General features: G+C 41.8%; 1 protein-coding gene across 1 annotated transcript; it reads left to right on the top strand.

Annotated features, from left to right (window-relative positions):
• Positions 1-1,127: 1,127 nt before the first annotated feature.
• On the top strand, positions 1,128-17,332 carry CDKN1A (cyclin dependent kinase inhibitor 1A). The gene is made up of 3 exons (XM_070939699.1): positions 1,128-1,160; positions 14,090-14,494; positions 15,200-17,332. Exons 2-3 carry the CDS (start codon positions 14,095-14,097, stop codon positions 15,247-15,249), a joined length of 450 nt encoding a protein of 149 aa, XP_070795800.1. The 5' UTR covers positions 1,128-1,160; positions 14,090-14,094; the 3' UTR covers positions 15,250-17,332.
• The last annotated feature ends 4,661 nt before the right edge of the window (positions 17,333-21,993 follow it).

The raw sequence follows: 21,993 nt of genomic DNA, 5'->3' as shown, positions 1-21,993 counted from the left end.
AACTTGACAACTTTAAAACTTCTGGACTTCAACTCCCAGAATTCTCCGGCCAGCTTAAATATATACATAAATACAATTTTAGTACTTAAATATTAAATATATTTTAAACAATTTTGACACATATATATACAAAATGCTGACAATTAGCATCACCTTTATTAATAACAAATTTGTTTGCAAAATCAACAAACTGATATTTTGAAATTTTGTGAGGTGCTGTGATTGTGAAGCGGTAAAATGCAGCTTGTTTGGTTTATTCCTAAATCTAGCACTGCAGGACTAAGCTCAGTCTGTCTGTGTCCTGCATTTTGAGGAGGGGTGAGTTTTTGAATGAGGATTACTTTTCTGAATGTGGTATTTTATCAAGCAGAAATTTGTCAGGCATGGTCTCTTCCCTGCAGGCAGGGCCGGATTTTCCTATAGGCTAACTAGGCTTCAGCCTAGGGCCTCAAGATCAAGAGGGGCCTACATTCAAATTGTTAGCAAAATTAAAATTACACTTTCACTATAGGTGAAAGGGCCTCATAAGTGGAATAGCCTAGGGCCTCTTTTCATCTAAATCCAGCCCTGCCTGCAGGGTATATCGGTATGATGAGTCTGCTTGTATTTCTATTTGTTCTTACACAGGAAGATTGTCCGAATCAAACCGCACTTTTGGGTGATGCTCACTGGGAATTGTACCAGTAGTCCAGTAGAAGAGGAAGGCTGGGAAAGGCTATTCTACTTATTCATCCTTGAAATAAATTTGGTCACAATTTCCTCTCTCAGGCAGTTTGAATCAGCTGTAAATATTGTTAATACGGAACAGAAAACCTGAAAGGGCCCATCGAATCACGGCTGCTTGAATTTAAATTTAGTCGAGGCTGTACTTCTTTTTGAGACTCTTAAATTAACTCCGGGCGAGTTAATTAAGCTACCTCTCACATCTCGTGTGGATGAGTCCGATTCCTTCCCAGGGTCAGTGCGTGAGAGCGCGAACGATCCGAAGCAAGCTCTGCTCACTAGTAAGGCGGACCTTCGGAAATTCCTAGGAGGGAGAAAAGCAGCAAAACCCCGCCTCTTCACGAGGCGGGCTTTTGCAGGCTTTATGTAGTCTTGCAGGAGCGGCGGAGCTCAGAATTGCGAACCAGAGGGCGCTTTTCCTTGAGCGACTGAGGGAGGTGAGCATTGCGTCTAACCTACCCTACATTTCCCCCGTCTGTTTGTAGGGAGGGTGCTGGGCTATGGCATCAGTGCTATATGGGCATGTTGTTCGGATGCGTTTATGAATATATGGTCCCGTTTTATAGGAATATCAGAGTTCTATTTGTCTCCCTACCTGGACTGGGAGAGCTGTTTAGACAATTCCAGGTACTGTCAGGTTGTGTTTTTTAGGAGGGGGGGATGTTTCTGGCTGGAATTATGTTCCTATATTTTGGAATTTGCTATCCCCCCCCTCTTTCTGGATTAAGAGACTCTCGATGGAGCATCACGGCCTCTTACGATGGGCTAATTATCCAATCCACCATATATAGTTTGTGAGTATGAAATGGAACGTTGTCTGGCGAGGGAAGGAAAGATCAGCGGACCGATGGAACCTGAACCGAGTAGCCGTGGTGATTCTCTGCCTTCCCCGCCCTTTTGATCCCAGTTTAAGCAGATTCTGCATTCCCGTAGAGACGACCTCGTCCTTCCACCTGTTCTTTCCACCTCCTCTCGCTGCTCATTAGGTGGATAGTGATGGGGTGGTTTTTCGCGCTTTTCCTCCTTGCTCCCAGGAGGAGATACTCGCCAAATGACATTAGACTTTTTTTTTTTTTTTTTGAAATGAGAGCCTCAGCTGGACCCTTCTTACCCAAGTTCTTCAATCTTTTCGATGACTGAACTTTGAATTGCAGTCGATTTTGCCCTCCTATTCCTGAAAGGCTGGTTTGAAGACCGGGACACGGATAGAAACTGTCGCGTTGGTGCGATGTTCGTACCTTTTGAGTACAATTTACTCGTTCGCTTATCTTTTTTTCTTTTACACCAAAATTAAAACGTCGCAGCAAAAGGAGAAGTAGCAGGTTTGGGCTGATAATTGGAGAGACGTTCTTGGGGGGCGGGGGGGGGGGAGAAGAAAAATAGGAAAAAACAAGGCAGGAAGATTTTTGTCAGGAAGACTTCTCTTTCCCGGGGGCGAAACTGATTTGTGCGCTCTTCCTAGAAGCGGGTGCATGCGTGTCTAAGAGGGTAGTGGTGATGCCCACGGCCTTAGCCGAGTCCTGTAAGAGGAGCTAAAGGAGCCTTTTCCAGCCTCACCAAAAGGGGTGCTCTTGGGTCAGCAGCTGCGCTGTACTTTTGCCTAGGAAAGGAGTCTGTCAGGGCATGCCCTGGCGTGGAGGAGGAGGCGGCTGTGGCGGCTGCGGCCACCGCTTGCGAGAGGGTGGGGAAGTCAGGCGGCGGCCGGGAGTGATTCGGTGACAGTCACTCTCTGAGGCTGATGTAAGAGAATAGGCCCAGCCCTGCCAGTTTAGGGACGTTTAGAAACGCCTTCGTTTTGTATTAGGGAGCTAGACCACCTTCCTGGCGAAAGAGACGTCTTTCCCAAAGGTCTCCCTCGGCTTCTGTGAGCAGAAATAGCCCGTGTCACTGGGAGGGGTGGGCCATTAGACGCACGAGTTCTTCCGACTCTCCGCCCAGCCCCGCCGATGTTCTTGTCTCAGTTGGGAACTCCTTGTTCCCAAACGGAGTTTTATTTTTGTACTCGCTCTGTTTAGAGAATCAGCCCCGGCTACGCTGCTGCTTTTTTTTTTTTTTTTTTAGAAAGAGTTGCGCGCAAACTCGGGCACGCGCTGGAGGCGGTGGCAGGAAAGCGGCTAGACGGAGGCTGGTTTTGTTTACTGACTTATGAAATTCGTGTCTTCCAGCAGCTGTGGTATTCTCGGTCTTCCTTCCCTCTCCCCCACCTCCCCTACTAAGGGTGTGTGTGTGGGGGAGGGGGAAAGAGATAGGGAGCGAGGTAGAGAGTCATAAAGCTGGTTTAGGAAGGAGCACCTAGACCAGCTTTTTATGGAGGCTGCTGAGCGCCTAAATCCCAAGGGTGCCACTTCGCGTGCGTGGGTTGCGCCCTGGAGTTTTTCTCATTCCTTTGCGCCTGTTAACAAAGGCGGTTGGGTAGGGTGAAGTAAAGAACGCAACTGAAAAAAAGAGCTCCAACCCTAAAGCCCCAAAGGCGAAAGGGGGGCAATATTGTGTGGGAAGGAAAGAGAGAGGCGGAGCCGTAGTAAATTCGGCGCACGTTTCCCATTTCCTGGCAGCGAATCCTGTCGGTCTGTGTGGCGAGTGCGATTTCGCAACTTCCAAGCCGGCACGTGACGCGGCTGCTGTGGTACCAGATGACGTAACCCCAACCCAACCCAACCCAACCCCCCCCCATCACCGGGCGAGCTTCGTGAGCGTCTCGCACATCTCCTCGGCTCCTCCCGTGGTGATAAGGAAGTCCCTGTTTTGCTTTCCGCCGGGGTCGAGTTGGGAAAGGGTCTGTTTGAGAGAGAGTGAAACGTCCGACAAGACGGGCGGGTTCCAGCGTTGAAATAAAGCGGACGGTGGCGTGTTCAAAACTTCTTTTTTTGTTTTTTTTGCAACCACGAGACGGGTCGCTGAACTGCTGGAAAAGGGCGGGGGGGGCGAGAAAGGGAGGATAGCTACTGTTTCAACAATGGTGACCTAAATTTTGATTGGCTGGCGCTGGCAGAAAACAATTACGGTAAATTGAAGTTTGCAGGGTAAACGGAGGCTAAATTTTGTGTCGCGATTGAGATAGCTACGTCTTCTGTGTTTCCTTCTGTAAGGTCCAGCTATACGCTTAAGCTCTCAGTGAACCAAAAAGAAAGACTTAAACGGAGGCTTGAATAAGAATCAACATTTAATCTTTGATCAAAGACAAAAGGCTGGGTAAAACCATTCCAAACACATACAAAGAGATATGTATATGGGAGGGTTCACATCTTCAGAGAAGATGTAACCACGTTTTATACCTTTAAAGCATCAGTTAGATCCCCAATTCTGGCCCTTAATTTATGTTTGTGTATTCTTTGTTGCCCTGCAAAGGAATCTAAACTTCCAATTAGTCTTATCTTTGTTTACTTAATTGGCCACTTAGCGCCTGGCTCCTGAAGACCAGATCTTACCCAGATCAGACATAAATTAGGATTGAGATGTAAATTACCCCTTTGTTGATGGCTGGAGTTCCAACAGATACGTACCATGTTTTTAGGTGGCACAGAAAGAGATTGATATGAGCAGGTCAAATGGCAGGGACATACGTTTGACAAATACCAGATACATTTCAGAGGCCTAATGACAATATGTTTGTAACAGGAGATACAAATAGAAAGGAATAATATATGTGATACAAAAGCACAATATATATGTTACAGGAACCTAATGATTACAGAATAACAAGCTTTTACTAAATCTAGTATATCAGTATTTTATATTCTATATTATTGTTTCCCTACATTTCACTCTTTTTATTTAAACGATGGAATGCTTTCCATCATGCTGTAAAAGAGGTACATATTTAGTAGGGATGGTTTTAAGAATCATGTGAGGTTCAGTTGGGGAAGAGTTTGGCTGCGGGTATAAAAGTCCCGAGGATCAAAAACATTGAGACAAGTTGTGGAACCAAAATAAAGATCAGAGCCATTGTCACCTTTTCCAAAGAATGTGCGGGGAAACCAGCAGCAACAGAGCAGAAAAACAGCAAAGACAACAAAAACAGCAAATCAAATATATTCAATGGGTGTCCAGTCTATCCAGTTCATCAGTGAACAGGTCAGCAGGCGATGCTGGGGAGCGGTGAAGTTTCAGCTTGAGTCCTTCCAGCTGTTGGACTTGCCACTGCTCAGGGGGCTCGGGGCCGTGCTTGACTCGTGATGCGTGGACCCACGCTTTGACGCCGTCCACTTTCACAGCCGTGGGGGTGCTCAGAAGAACCTGACGGGGTGTAGACCACTTGGGCTGAGTGCAGGTGGGAGAGAGTTCTTTGATCCTTACCCACTGGCCCGGTTCAGCCAATGGTGGCACGTCAGCAGCTGGACTGGTAAAGTAAAGCGGACTGGACCTGTTTAGAGATAGAGGACAAAACCTGCGCCAGATTATGCAAATATGAGGTGATATTTCTTTCCCCTTCACTAGAATCTGGCAGGGCAGAAGCAACAAAGGGTCTCCCATACATCATTTCAAAGGGTGACAATCCTAATTTCCCTGAAGGCAGGGCTCTAATTCTTGCTAAGGCTAGTGGTAGTACCTTAGGCCAGGGGAGTTGGGTTTCTTGGCATAATTTGGACAAGTGTGTTTTCAGGGTTCTGTTCAAACGTTCCACTTTCGATGAAGCCTGTGGTCTGTAAGCAGAGTGGAGGTGCCAAGGGATGCCTAAAAACTTACTGACATCCTGAGTAACCTGTGAGGTGAAATGCCTGCCATTGTCAGACTCGAGACCCTTAGGGACCCCAAATCTTGGGATAATGTGATCAACTAAGGCATTCACCACCTCTCTGGCTTTTTGGGTGGAGGTAGGGATGGCTTCTGGCCATCCAGTGAATAAATCCACAAATACAAGAAGATTAGATTTTGCTCCCCTTTTTGGGAGTTCAGTAAAGTCTACTTGCCAAGCCTCCCCTGGATATCGGGCAGTTCGAAGACGACCGAGAGGAAGCGGACTGCCCCCTCGGGGGTTGTTCCTTTGGCAGATGTCACATTGAGAAACAACAGTCTTGCAAAGGCCACGCAAGTTTGGATTGCAATAGCGGGATGTGAGCCACTTCTGGAGTGGGCGAGGACCGCTGTGAGACATGCGATGAGCTCGTTGAACAAGTTTCCACACCATTTGTTGAGGGAGCTGGATTCTGTTCTGAACAACCCACCACCCATCGCACCACTTGCCATCAGGGTGTAGCTGGTCCCTAGTATCATATAGGGCAGGAAGGTGTTGCGTGGGGTCACAGGGAAGCAAAGCTGAGAGATTCTTGGGATTGACAGCAGGGCCTGATTCAGCAGCTTGGCGGGCCCAATAATCAGCAGCCCGGTTCCCACGAGAGATTTCACTGTGGTCTGTCTGGTGTCCTCGACAATGAATGATAGCTAGCTGGGATGGCTGTCTGACAGCTGTGACAAGTTTTTCTAGCAAGGGCTTCATCTTTAGACTTTTCCCATCTGCACCAGTAAAGCCACGAGCCTTCCATAGAGCAGCATGAGTGTGTGCAGCCAAAAATGCATAACGACTGTCAGTATAGATATTAGTGCGCAGTCCAGCTGACAGATGGCATGCCTCGATCAGGGCTAAAAGCTCGGCTGCTTGAGTGGACCAGTGAGAGGGGAGTTGTCGTAGGAGGAGGGGGCCATCTCTGCAAACTACAGCCAGTCCTGTGTATCTTTTCCCATTTTTTACAAAAGAAGAGCCATCAGTCCAGAGTTGGGACTCAGGATTGTCAAAAGGTTCAGTCCTAAGATCTGCACGAATGCCTACCATGGATTCCAAGACGGCTAAACAGTCATGCTGTGGACCATCCTCGGGGGGGCAAGGCAAAAGGGTAGTTGGATTCAGCCTTTCACATCTATGAAGCTGAACAGAGTCTGATTCTAAAATCTGGCTTGCATATTTAGAAATCTGGCATGAGGTGGCCCATGCTGGGAGTTTCTGTTCGAGGAGAGCTTGAACTGAATGAGGCGTATAAACGTTAAGGGGAGCCCAGTTTTCAGAAAAAGTTCAATCTGTGCTTTAATGCCAAGCCGGGCTTCCCGTTTGATAGGGTATTGGCGAATAGAGATAGGTTGGGCACCTGGGAGGAGCTGAGCCATGTGGGGTGTAGCAAATTTTGCAAACCCAGGGATTCCTTGATACCAAACTTGGGGATTTATTTTATTTGAATCAGGTCCTCTAAGGATTGTTTCTTTCTCTAGGAAGCAAAGATAAGCTCTTTCTGGGGGAATTTCAAGGGAAACTCCCTGCTGGGAGCATTGTATAACTGCCCCCAATTTTCCTAGCAGATCCCTCCCCAAAAGATTGATAGGACATTGTGGCAATATTAGAAAGGAATGCTGGAGTGATGGTCCCTTGGTTGGTTCAACCTCCATTGGGTGACTGATCAGGGCATTCTCTTCTATCCCGGTTGCTCCAACAATGGGGGTGGTTTTAGAAGAGAGGCAAGGAATGGATTTATCGTTCAGGACGCTAAAGGTAGCTCCTGTATCAATCAAAAAGGAATAAGATTTGTTCCCCACTTTGAGCTCCATCAGAGGGTCTGGGGAAGCAATTGGCCCTCCAGAGCCCCTTCAGTAGGTTTCTGGATAAAACTCAGGAGCCTGAGCTGACATGAGGGGGGCTTGCGGGGGATCAGGTCTGTATCCTCCCCTTCCCCTCATTTGTCCACGTCCCCTATTGGGCCGTTGTGGTTCGTTGGGGCATTCTCTCCACCAATGGCCAGTTTGATGACACCGGGCACATTGATTTTTCGGGAGGGGTCTCCCCCTGCCTTTATTTAGGGGGCTCAAAGCCGCTGCTAAAAGAGCAGCTTGCTTTCTCATTTTCCTATCTTCTTTCTTTTCTTCCTCTTCCTCCCTTTGGGAATAGACAGTGAAAGCTGTTTGAATGAGGGCCTCTAAGTCCTTAGCAGTAGGGGTCTCTAGTTTTTGCAATTTCCTTCTTATATCGGGAGCACTTTGTCCCACAAAGGTCATTTTCAGCAAAACATCATTAGCTGGGCTATCAGGGTCGAGGTCAGTAAACCTCCGAAATCCATCTTTCAAACGGTTCAAAAAATCAGTGGGGGATTCCTTTGGATTTTGAAGGATCTGATGAACGCGGTGAAAGTTCACCGTTTTTGGAACACCGAGCCTCAGTCCTTGAAGGATAGCATCCCTGGCTCTCTGGAGGATGAGGGCACCCTGATCTGTGTTGGGATCAACCTCATAGCTGGGGCTAAAAAGAATCAGGGGTTCAGGCCATAAAGCTGGGGCATCGTTATTAGTTTGAATGCCATGTTCTCTAGCAGCTTTGTAGTGTGCTGTGGTGGCTTTAAGAACTTGTTGTTTTTCCTCAGTAGACAGGAGTGCCGATAAGAGAGTAAAAATATCAGGCACATTAGGTTTATGAGTGGCCATCACACGTTGAACGAGTTCAACATAACTTTGGGGGGATTCCCTGTAAGAGGGAAGTCCTGCTTTCCAATTGAAAAGATCATTGGTAGTAAAAGGTGTGTGAACAAACACCAATTCATCTTTCATAGGAACTTGTCGAAGGGGGGCTAGGACTGAGGGACCCGGTTGATCAGCAGGTGCGTAAGTCTGTCCCGTCCTAGTGTGAGGAGGACTTAAAGCCGTCAGATCTGGATACAGAGCTTGGGCTGCTTGGGATGTTGAACTTTGTGGATTAGCCTGGGATGGCTGTGATGTTGTTGGGAGCACCTGAGCTTGTGGATTAATCTGAGGGGCAGTTGGACGCACCTGATCCTGCACAGCAGATTGTGCTGCTGCCTGAGGTGCCTGAGCCATTAAAGGCACAGTGTTTACATCAGGGGAAGGGGGAGCAACATAATATGGTGGGGGAAACTCCTCTTCTTCTTCAGTCACTTTGGATAGCTTTTTCTTTTTTGCAAAAGTGACAATGGGGCAAATTTTAGAAGAGGGTGTTGGAGTGAGCCCACATGCTTTCTGGATGTCTGGGCGACAAAGGAGATTGGAGAAGAAGCTAATGTAAAGCTCCTCTTCAGTTCGTCCTATGGAAGCCAGAAATTCAGCAAATTTGTTGACAAAATCTAAATCAAGGCTGCCTTCTGGAGGCCAGGTTCCTATGTTAGGACCAATTAAGTAGGTTGGCCAGATGGATGTGCAGAGGGCTTTCAGCTTATTCTTTTTTAGAACAATCTTTTTTTCTGCAATAGGTTTTACTGTGTCCCAATGGGCTAACACGCAGTCCAGAGGGGAACACGGCTCTGTTTTTCTTACAAAGTTACTCATTCCAAATGGACTACCAGCATGGTTGCCCATTTTCCAGGGGATTCCTTTCTGTCAGCTCGAAGCCTGACTAGACTTTCTCTGTCTCCTGAGGAGATTTCCCACACCTTTCCGTCGGTGCGAAGCCTAACCAAACCCTCTCTTTTTCCCTAAGAGATTTCCCAGACCTCCCCTGCGGGTCCGAAGTTTGGTCAGAGCCCTCTCCTGCACTACAGATTCTTATTCCAACAGTCACACTCCTTTCAAAGCGATCGTCTCTGGCTGATCTCCTCTCGGATAATCAGAAACGCAGATTGGATCTCCGCATGTCGCTTCGAGGGCAAACCTCTGAGGAATTTCCCTCGTCTCATTCACACACTCACAAAGCAACACTCCCCTCCCCACCCAAAAGAAAAAGTCTCTACTCACCTAGCAGAGGACAATCTTCCCCAATACCCAATTCAAGCCTCAATTAGGGCGTTCAGGTCCGGCTGGAAACAGAATCTGCCGACGGCCGACCAGGTCGAAGTCACCGGTTTAAACTTGCCGGGAGCGCTCTTGACGTCGTCTCTGGTCCTCGCCGGTTTCTTCCGTCCGCCGTTGGTGAAGGCCGCCAAACCACAAGGGGGTTGGCTGTATGGGGGGCCAAATGTGGCAACCTTGAAGGAAAACGTTGCCTTCAAGCCCCACGTTCGTTGGGCGCCAGAAATGTAAGGTCCGGCTATACGCTTAAGCTCTCAGTGAACCAAAAAGAAAGACTTAAACGGAGGCTTGAATAAGAATCAACATTTAATCTTTGATCAAAGACAAAAGGCTGGGTAAAACCATTCCAAACACATACAAAGAGATATGTATATGGGAAGGTTCACATCTTCAGAGAAGATGTAACCACGTTTTATACCTTTAAAGCATCAGTTAGATCCCCAATTCTGGCCCCTTAATTTATGTTTGTGTATTCTTTGTTGCCCTGCAAAGGAATCTAAACTTCCAATTAGTCTTATCTTTGTTTACTTAATTGGCCACTTAGCGCCTGGCTCCTGAAGACCAGATCTTACCCAGATCAGACATAAATTAGGATTGAGATGTAAATTACCCCTTTGTTGATGGCTGGAGTTCCAACAGATACGTACCATGTTTTTAGGTGGCACAGAAAGAGATTGATATGAGCAGGTCAAATGGCAGGGACATACGTTTGACAAATACCAGATACATTTCAGAGGCCTAATGACAATATGTTTGTAACAGGAGATACAAATAGAAAGGAATAATATATGTGATACAAAAGCACAATATATATGTTACAGGAACCTAATGATTACAGAATAACAAGCTTTTACTAAATCTAGTATATCAGTATTTTATATTCTATATTATTGTTTCCCTACACTTCCACCAGTAGGCGTTGTTATCTACAAAGATCCGTCTCCCCTGATACAGAGGTGGCAAATAATTTTCTGATAGCCGGCAGCAGCCAAAGTTAAGGAGAGTCTGGGAGTTGTTGTAGTCCAACATTTCTGGAAAGCGTTGGGGAAGTTAGCGGTAACGGTTCCAGAGTAATCGGTTTCGATAGGTACTGAGCGAGTTGGACTACTAGCCAAGTGAAACATTAATTTTGGCAGTTGTGCGACAGGCAGCAAGGCTGGATTCACGGTGTAAGTTGTAATGTGGTTTTCCTTCTTCGTGGTTTATCATTTATGAACATTCCACCATTATGGTTTGTAACCATGGTTAGTGGCTTGAGGTAGGTTGGGAACCAAGTCATTGTAGTGGAACCACTTGTGAGAATTCATAGTTGAATGACAATGTGTGAACAAATCCAAAGAACAATTGCATAACATACTTAGTTATTGCTTACTGAATCAGTAAATAGATGGGTTCAAGGGACACACTACACTATAACCCATTGTGGTTGGGGATATGAAGCCACAAACAAGGTTTTTTTCTCAAGTCAGATGCACTAATGCACTACAGATATTGTATACACATTAGTATTCAAGTGTCCACAATGGAACTCAGTTAGAATTAACCAAGACTACTTTTTAAATTAATTGTACAATTTGGGGGAATGTGGATGACATAAGAAAATACTTAAAAACTTATTGCTTAAATTCATTGAAAACTGAACCAGTATATGTGTGTATTCAACTGCTTTACTAAATTTATATTTTGTCATATTTTGTCAAGTGGAAGGCAACAAAGATAAGGAAAATGTTCTGAATAACACTTAAAACAACGATACATTTTGAAAAATGAACACTTAAAATATATTTCACTAAAGTTGGTTTGGAAGCTAGAAACGTGTAGTCTTGAAAATACCTTTGCCTGCTGGTAGAAGGTCATCAAAAATAGAGCTAGCCTGGTCTCTTTTTGGCAGAGAGTTCCAGTGATTAGGGGTTTTGGAGGAATAGGAGAAGCCATCTAAAAACTTGCCCAGAGTTGTTTTGGTCATATATTGAAAGCATACAGTATACAATGCGGTATATTTTAATGATATCTCTCCCCAAACATTGATCTACAAGTATTTGTGATCTGGGATCCATTTGGTGCTATGTGGATTGGTCTTAACTCAGTTGAGATGCAAACACTGTTATCAGACAGATGTTGTTGTTATAGTTGGTTGTGCCTTCATTCCTTTTTGAAGCATGTCAAAAGTCCACAAGCTTGTTGTCTATCTGCATGCTAGCTAGGCCAATGTTTCTCAACTTCGACAATTTTAAAATGTGTGGACTTCAACTTTCAGAATTCCACAGCCATACATGCCTGCCATTTCATTGGAAACTGGTTCCCAACGAAAGAACAAGAATAAAAAAAACACAATCCAGAGTTAATATTTCTGGGGTACATATCCCCAGAAATATCTGGTAAGCATCCTGTTTTAGTGACTTGAAGTGGTGAGTTAAAAACTCATCAAGCTGTGGCCTGTCCTTGGCAGTTATGAACCTGCCTGGACTTGTTCTGATGTGACTAAAGCTCTGAGTGATGTCATCTGGCATAGCTGCATGTAATGGGCATGTGAAGGCTGCTACTATTTTTAATCTCTTTGCCTTTCCTTTAGCAACATCAGTATGCTAAGCAATGCAGATGTGAAAACTGTTTGGGGAAGCACTGACCAAATAAAACGAGACATGGGCATTGCAATTCAATTGTGTTTTGATCCAGAGCTTCTGCATGGAAAAATACATATCTACTCAAATAAAGGTGGCTTGCCAAAGAGTGAAATGGGTCTTCATGCTTGGAGGCTCTCTAGTAGTCTGCTCTTCATTAATGGGCTTCATAAAAATGGCATTAATGCAGGATGGTTTTATTGGATGGATACAGAATATAAACCTTAGCTACTTGCCTTGTGACGATCCTTTTGAATGGAGGGGAGATAATGAGCAGACACCAAACTGTAGCTCTTTATTGGTTAAAGATATCAAATACATTGAAGTAGTTAATGTAAAATCCATTAGAACTGTGGTGGCGCAGTGGTTAGAATGCAGTACTGCAGGCTACTTCTGCTGATTACTGGCTGCACAGCAGTTTGGCAGTTCGATCCTGACCGGCTCAAGGTTAACTCAGCCTTCCATCCTTCCGAGGTCAGTAAAATGAGCACCCATATTGTTAGGGGCAATATGGTGATATTTTTAAACCACTTAGAGTGGACTGTAAAACACTGTGAAGCGGTATATAAGTGTAAGTGCTATTTCTATTATGGCTGGAAGAATTCTAACATATACAGAAATTGGATGATCGGTGCTGCATAATCACAGACCTGGACTTTGGCACTGTTAATGTTAAAAAGATATGGATGGAGAAGTACTATTCTGCTAATTGTTAGTCTTAGAGTCTATTTTTGATTCAGGGTTTTCCTTTACAATTACCTGGTTCTTAAAACTGGAACTTTATTGTGTTGTATTGAGTTTCATGATATGACGATGCTATCACAAATGTAGAATGGATATGTAAAATTATATCTTTCATACATCTTTTCTATTTTTTATATCTGGGGAGTCAGACGTTATTATTCCAGGCTAATTTAATCCAGTCCAAAGAGTAAGGTTAAAAAAAGGCAAGATGGCAGACATAGCATCACAATGCAGTCCTTTGTATGCCTGTATTGTGACCCTGTTTCTGTTGTCTCGCCCTATTTGATTACACACACACACACACAGTTTGCTGCTGTTCTAGTCTCTATTTTAACAGTACTTCAGAATATAAGTGGGTGAAGTATTTGAGTCCTGTATGAAGTACCTTTTGGAGTGAATAAATACAGAAAATCAGCAGAAATTCCGAAATAAAACATTAGGCCTATCTGAATGGTGATGTATAAAGAGTAGATATCTGACAATGGAAATTTCCACTTTCATAGGCCATCTTAACATATACAATCTTTGCACATTGCAAAATGCTGTATCTTAAATGTAGGACTTCCTTTTGCATTATACCTGCCTTTGTTGGTGCCCAGCGGTACTGTTCCAGTAAGAAAAAGATTACATGAGACAACAAAGTTAACATTTGTGTTCTGTAAATCGTTTAGTTCTCCATGGACTAGAAGCATTTAATTACTTATAACTATTGGGCAATCCTTTTCTGTGTTCAAAACTGTTTAAACATTAGGAAGAACAATACTGGCATGTATAGGGCAAAGAGCATCTACTTGGGAGCTGGTAAAAGTTACTCCAAAGAAACTTTAATTCTTCAAATATTCCCTGACATGCTTCTTGCTCAGGGTGAACTCTTGGTAAAATATGTCCCGAGGATCTCATAAGTACAATTCTATGTGGTTCAGTTTTTTAAGAGATATGACTTGTATCCAGAATATGAAAGGGTCCCACTCATCCAAACTTGCGTTCTAACTAAGGTTTCTAATGACATTTTAATTTGAGCTCTGACACACTTAGCTGGTGTCACTAGGTATAATGATGCTTAAGATAATTATCTCTCTTTTGAAACATATTGAAGTTCTTTGATTAATTACATTAAATCATGCTATTTTTGTCAAATTCCAGTAATTTGAATCAGAATGTTTAATGTTACCCTGATAGGCTTTTCAAGGAGACTTAATTACTGTATTTTTTTTTTTATTGTTACTGACTTGGAGGCAAAAAGTAACTTCTCCTTTTTAAAATGTTCCTGATCTTTCTCCCAATAGGAAACATGCCTCTTTCTGAGAGTAAAATCCTTCAGCCTTCCTGCAGCAGGAAACTATGCAGAAATCTCTTTGGACCAGTTGATCATGAACAGCTCCAGAAGGACTTTCAGTCCTTGATGAAGGTCCAGCTGGAAGAAGCCCAGCAAAAGTGGAACTTTGACTTTGAAACAGAAACCCCACTGGAAGGGAATTTCAAATGGGAAAAGGTCTCTCATCTAAATATGCTGCCATCTCCAGATCTCTTGGGTCACACAAAGGAGAACAGCTGTACAGGGGAAAAGAGCCGGAGTCCTCCAGCACTCTTCAAGAGGCACACAAAGACAGAGAGACCAGTGCAGGTGGACCTTGAAGCTTGTAAGGCTGATTCCCCCAGATGTTTGAAAAGAAAGCAGACAAGTATCAAAGGTAAGAATGGAGCAGCTCTATTTGTTCTTTGTGTTAACTCAAGGAGTTGTTAATATTCAGAACTGGAACTGAAATGAAGTTTTATAAAACCCAAATCCCAATTTTTTAAAAAAAAACACCTCACAATTTGGGCTTAATACTGTATTTAAAATTGGACATTTGTGTCTTGACTTTTAGAAGATATTTAATTGCCACAGATGATGTTAAGAACTGTGATATGTCAGCTTGTGTGTGTGTATTTAATCTTGGACAAACTTAATGTTCATCATTGGGAACTATGCAAGTAAATTCATTTTAATTTGCAGACATAGCAAATGTGTATAAAGATACCCTATTGAAACATTTTATGTATTTGGTTTAATAATATGTAAGATTATAGATGGAGTATTCGTTCTACCTAATCACATTTATCAGGCTGCATGTGTTCCGTGACAATAGAAAAGGAAAAGGAAACAAAAACTGGCATTTGGTGATACAATTATTACTTCAAATGTATTTCCTGAGTGTATGCCCTAATAAACAAGCAAACACTGCAATATTAAGGTTTACCAAAGCTATGTCCGTTCTGGAGATGCAAGGCCTTGTTGGCTGATGTTTGTACTCAAATCTGTGAGCAGACTTATGGACATGTTTGAATCCCATTTGGGCACTTGGTCTTATCCCTTTAAGTAAAAAAAAATAATTTGTTTTTCTGCTCTTTTCTAGACTTTTATGGTTCAAAGCGACGAACAAGCCCATATAAGCCAAAGCCATGATAACAACACTGCAAGCAAAGTCCATCCATGTAGTCTGTTGATGAAGATTTTGACCTGTCTTTATTATTATTAGCTGGAATGACCTACTTGGGTACCACACCCAGTGAACTCATGCAGGATGGCTATTTTGAAGGACCAGCTAATCAGCATTACAGTTCCTTCTCTGAAGAGCCAGAAATCTCTTATTTTATGTAAACTTCTTTTAGTGGACTAGTACAACACTTCAGAAGGATATAATTTTTTTTTTATCATTGATAGCACTGGATTCTTATGTGCAATGAAATATTGTAAAATCTTACCTTTAAATATGCTTGTTGCAGCAGGAGGAATCATATCTAAAGGGCCAAGTGTGTAGGGGGCCATTGTCTGTTTTATGTGTCATTTACTTGTCACCTTTTATGGGCCTCAGGAAAAGCTTGATATGATGACTCATTATATGCGGGTGCAGGTCTAGGAATCAACAGAAGTATAGGATAATATCTTAGACTTTGATCTTCCTACAACCTTTTACTCTATTGTGTTTAAACAAATTTTGTGAGGAGGAAAAGAATAGATTGGGGTTTTTTTCCCAGGCTAAGGGATTTTCTTAAAGATGAAGAATCTATGGTTATGGTGGGTTCGAGTGTGCATTAAACAGTAACACTGCTGTGAAGAGGGTAGGGTTGAAATATTGTAAATATTGTAGCCTTTATCAGTTATTTTTCTGGTTAATTTATATGTCCTTTTGTTATATAACTGTACAGGAATGCATGATATAATTGTCTCCCAATAACACAAAAAACAGAAAATACAACACATAATATTTGTGGGAGGGACAGGTATAATCAGTGGTGGAATTCAAATTTTTTTACTATTGGTTATGTAGGCGTGGCTTGGTGGGTATGGCAGGCGAGGGATACTGCAAAATCTCCATTCCCACTCCACTCCAGGGGAAGGATACTGCAAAATCCCCATTCCCTTCCCACTCCTGGGGGGAAGGATATTGCAAAATCTCCATTGCCACCCTACTCTGGGGCCAGCCAGAGGTAGTATTTGCCAGTTGTCCGAACTACTCAAAATTTCCGCTACCGGTTCTCCAGAACCTGTCAGAACCTGCTGAATAGCACCCCTGGGTATAATCATAAAATCTGGCATACTTCACTACTGTCTTACTTGCTTCTTCCATACAGTATGTTCTTTGCTACCTTAATTAGCTATTGAATCTTCTTTAATGCAGACCATTTGTAATTATGTAGCACTGTAGTGATTAGTGAGGAAAAATAGTGTGTGCCAGCAAGGGTTGATGTAGCATAATCTTTGACTTTCTGTTGCCTTATTTCACTGCTATAGCAACTTAGTGATAGAGGCTGATATAAGGACTCAGACTTGCTTTCTCTAATTCCTATAGCTGCCTGTGTGTTCTCCAAGTGACTTTAAATAAGAGTCATTGTCAAACTGGCAATTGTATCACTTAAATTAATATGAGATAATCTAATTTACCGATTACTTTTGCTTGGAATTTGGGGCTATTATAAATACTTGCTGTTGCACTTTCCTATCAAATAATCCTGGGTACAGTGTGCTACTATAATCAAAAGTTCAGGCCTTATTATATTATAATCAAAACTTTGGAACCCATCTTAATGGCAAATTTGCTTGCATATGCAATGGCTTTATTGCAGTCTCCTTGTAAGAAGTTAGGGACAAGAGTCCCTTGTCAGAATTTTGCTACTATAGTATAACATGTGGTGTTTGTGGGAAATCGCTTCTTTTATCAGGTCATCTGCAGCTTGCAAACATTCAGTTCTAAGTCCTAACCATGAAAGAGACGCTTGCTTGCTTGATTTTGGAGATTCATGTTGGTTCATGCCATCTGCACAAGGGCCAACCTATCAGAAAAACAGCTTCAGGCACTTTTATATAATAAATTTCCTTAGGGTCTTCTGAAGTTTTTGGTTAGAATTTCTATAGACACATCTGGCCACTTTGAGAGTTGCACTTTTACATTCAGGATAATGCTGGGATTCTTGAGCATTAATCCAGTTGTGAATATAATGCTGCTGAACTAAGTCTGGGAGTAAAATAAAGCCACTTCATAATGGAACAGCACTTTGTCTGGTGTGAATTTCTTGCATGTTTCATTTAGAATTGAGCATACTAATGTTCTGTCCAGTGATGACATTTGTTTGGCCTTTAAAAATAATAGTTTTAGAGGGTAAAGGACTTTACAAAATATTTTATCAAGATAAAAACTCAGTGGAACAATCTACTGAATTACAGACTAGCCAATCTCCTTTAAATCTGACATTTCAGTCAGTAAATCATGATTTAGTTAATCATAGATAAGTGCAATATGGAAATAGCAATTCTATCAAGCCACTTCCATTGTTGTATTTTAATAATTAGTTTGCTTAATTGTGGTTTACTGAATAAGTCACCATTAACTAGGCTTACAGAAAGACACTGAACCATTAATTACAGTGGCTGAGCCTGAGATCCATACACTAAGCCAAAACAATCTGTTATAATTAGGATATTGCGTGAGCCCAGGAAAAACTGATAGTGGGGAAAGTATAAGAAATTAGAGTACAATTGATTGGTTTCTATACAAGTAGTTTTGAAGAGAGAGAGTTTTTTATGAGCTTTCCGTTTCTTTCATGGCATAATCTAGAAACACTTAATAAAACCTGATTGGAAAAAGTTAATACACAATATGTTCTTGATAAAACAATCTAAACTCTAGGGATTACCGAATAAAATACAAAAGTCCATAGTTACTACTGTACTCTGCAATATTTGAAGTGCTTTTCTCACATAAACTATGAATTAGGTTAAAAAATCAGGAGCCTGGGTCTGTAATTATATTGATCCTTAGAATGATCAACTCATAATACAGTTGAATTTCAAATTTTGTAGGATGTTATTAAGTTGCAATTCTATTTTATGGCTTCTATCCAGGCTAACTTTTTGATTGTGACATCTTGTTCCCAAGTCTTAACTTAGCATGAGATAAGCAATGCACACATTGGTTCAAAGGCACCATTGCTTGTTAAAATGTCCCTTTTAATAACAGCTAATCAATGTGCATTTACAATGTGGCAGAAAGAGAAGCAGGTTATTACACAGTTAGGTATTGTTAGGAAAAACAGCAATGAACCTGAATGAAAAAAAAATTATTGGCTACCATCTCAGACCAGTTTAGATTCAGACAAACTCTTCCAGCATAGAAATTCATGACTGCACCTTTGCATAAATACTTTTATGTTCCAGAAAGTATATTTTTCTATATTATACAATATTGAAATATTAATATATTTCTACCTCAGTCACAGCTGCATGAACCGAGATTGACAAGAATTTGTGATAATCCTTTACTTACTCAGAAAGATATCCTGTGTAGAGTTGATTTGAAAAATAATTTCATTTTGAGCTTCTGTCTTACATTTAGCACAACAAAGAGTAACTAACAGATTTCTAATTTTGCATTAAATATGGAAAAAGCCAAATTCTCCAAAAGGTATTCTGAGAAATACAATATATGCCATTAGTATGAATGGTCGCTGAGAATCTTAGGAATATCCTCATTCCTAAGTGCTAAAAGTTATCAAATGCCATATTTAATATAAGATTACATACATACATACATAAAATAATGGGAAATAATCCCAATGTTATTTAATCTGCAAGGGACATGGTGGTTCAGTGGCTAAGACACTGAGCTTGTTGATCGAAAGGTTGGCAGTTCAGTGGTTCGAATCCCTAGTGCCACGTAACGGGGTGAACTCCTGTTACTTGTCCCAGTTTCTGCCAACCTAGCAGTTTGAAAGCACGTAAAAAATACAAGTAGAAAAATAGGGATCACCTTTGGTGGGAAGGTAACAGTGTTCCATGCGCCTTTGGCATTTAGTCATGCCGGCCACATGACCACGGAGACCTCTTCGGACAGCGCTGGCTCTTCGGCTTTGAAACTGAGATGAGCACCACCCGCTAGTCGTTTCTAGTGGGAACGACTAGCACATACGTGTGAGAGGAACCTTTACCTTTACCTTTACCTATTTAATCTGAATTAAATGCAAAAGAAACAAAATCAGTTTTAGGTGTTCTCCTGGGTTCAGTCTCACTGCTTTGTGAAATGTAGCCTCCAGCATGCCCTTAAAGCAGTGTTTTTCAACATTAACAACTTTAAGACATGTGGACTCCAACTCCCAGAATTCCCCAGCATGAGAAGCACTGCCTTGAAGCCAAATGGCGCCTAAATCTTTAAAAAAAAAAAAAGGGATAGTCCTTTTCTAACTAAACCAGAGGTGGGTTGAGCAAGAATGAAAATGACAAACTGATGGTTCAGAGCAGCTGGTGAAATGAACCAGCAGATGAAACCTCCCACTGCTCTGCAATTGCAGTAACTTCCTCTTGAAAAAAAAAATAAAATAAGGGAACCATCTCTTAAAGTGGATGAATCCTTCACCGTAGAGAGCCCTAAATGCTCTGTCTTTTTATTGACAGGTAAGTTTCCTTAAGAGTTCAGCCAGGGTTAAATTTCAAGTTATGCTTCATTTCTCACTTGGCTGAGAAGGCTTTTTTTTTTTTTTAATTGAAGTTAGATTTTATTTTAATGGTGGAAATTGGGTCTGAGTTCATACATAACTTTAAGCCATAATGTGCTTTGACTGGTTTTGGTTTAGCATGTGACATAAAGTAAATTACAATAGATTGGAACTCCTAGTGTATGACTGAGTGAATGCAGTTTAAGTTCTTGATTTATTTTAGAACCTGTAGTTAAACAAACTATGGCTTAACATCTGTAAATCCAGTCTCTGAAACAGTTGTTTCCAAAAACAAGCCAAGTGCAGCAAATCAAAATGCACTGGCTTTTCCTTATTGTGCCTCTTTTCACAAACTGAAATCTCACCTGGCAGTTGTTAAAAGCACAAAATGTCTATAAGAGAGGGAGAGGGAGAGAGAGAGAGAGGGAGGAAGGTGGGCTACAGAAACTGAATAAACTTGGCAGTATGTTACATGGACTGGGACCAACACATGGATTCTTGAGAATTTCTCTGTTTTCAAAAGCTATGTTAATCGTGTTTTATAGCTTTCTTTATATAAGTGTTTACAGTGTTTATGATTCTCTCCTGAAATAATAGGAGAGAGTATATTTTTCCTCTTGCAGTTCTCCTTGATCCATCAGCTAGAAAAGATGGGTACTGAGCACAGAACTTTCTGCAAACTATATACATACTACAGCCTCCCCACACCTGGCAGCTGGACATTTTAAATATATTTTATCATAAGCCACAAAAATCTTTGTGGATAGGAAATAAAAATGTCTACAGGCTATAAATATTGTTGATCTATTGTCTGAGCTTGGCGCTTAATAACAGCCAAATTAGAACCAGGAAGTTAGAAATTAGAGATCAGATATTATGAAAGTAGTTCCTTAAGAAAATAGATCATTCATATGAAAGATATTTTTTTCTTTCCAGGTACTGGCATCCTTAGGTAGCCAAATCACTTCAGAACCCAGGAATGTTTACTAGATCAATTTCTGCAACTGTCCACACTGGATACTGAAGTATGTAAATCTATATTCCTGGTTCTAATTTCTATAACCTTTGAGTGAGTTTAATTTAAAAATGTCTCAATTAACAAGCAAATGCATCAATACTGTACACCTGGAACAACCTACTTCGATCGGTTACCCATGCTTGGATTTATACAATACCCTAGACCAGGGGTGTCAAACTTATGTCATCACATCATCCTCACATGACATATCACGACTTTCCCCCCTTCGCTAATTGGTCTGGGTGTGGCCAGTCTGGCCTGTAGGCCGTAGGTTTGACACCCCTGCCCTAGACCAGTGTTTCTATGAGTCAGCAATTTCAAGTTACGTGGATTTCAACTCCCAGAATTCCATAGCCTGCGTGCTAGTTGGTAAATTTTGGAATTTGAGGCCCCCCCCACACTTCTTGAAATTGCTGGGGTTGAGAAATACTGCCCTAAATTATCCTGGGATTCTTTAGATTGAAGTTCTGAATTATCTGAATTCAGCCAGCTGAAAAAAAATAATTTGTGGTTCAGTGTGTTATATAAACTATGCTTCAATTAACTAAAGCTTAATTTGTTGTACAAAAGTTTGTGAGTGAAATGTTAGTGCAGTTAAATATTAATACTGTGCCACATGTGTCTCATGTCAAAATAATAAGGCTACTAAAGATGTAAACATTAAGGATAAATACCCTCCCCACCCAATCAAGCTGTCAACCATGTTCAAGTAGAGAATGTCGGCTAATGGCAGAACATTTAGACTTAGTCTCTGGAAGCAAGAAGCCCCTGTGAAAACCTATAAAGATATTCTCAGAAGAAGGGTTATTTAATTATGGAAAAGAACTGGGATTGATGAAAGCAAAGAAGTTTTCCACCGTCTGAAATGCAGGTAAAGTGAAGCTTCTAGTTACTCTGTTTAGTGTGGTTAAGGAGTTCAATAGTGAATGAGCAAATCTTGATAAAAATTCAAATGTCAGTTCTTTTGTGCCACCTTCCCGCTTTTCTTTCATTTTATCTTATAGGTGGCCTTAGAGGAGGTGGAGATCAAGGAGTTGAAGTCCACACATCTTCAACCTTGCCAAGGTTGAGAAACCTTAGCACTAAGGATTTTTCATATAGTAGCTCCATGATACTGTACTCAGCCACATGAGTATGTGGCATGATTTCATTTGTTTATTTGCAGGGCATTTTTTGGGCTGACCGATCTTGATAACAAAGGAA

Source organism: Pituophis catenifer, unplaced genomic scaffold, assembly GCF_029215685.1.
Source record: "Pituophis catenifer annectens isolate HBS135680 unplaced genomic scaffold, rPitCat1.0.hap2 SCAF_3, whole genome shotgun sequence".
NCBI classification, from domain to species: Eukaryota; Metazoa; Chordata; class Lepidosauria; order Squamata; family Colubridae; genus Pituophis; species Pituophis catenifer.
This window is presented reverse-complemented; position numbering and strand designations above follow the sequence as displayed.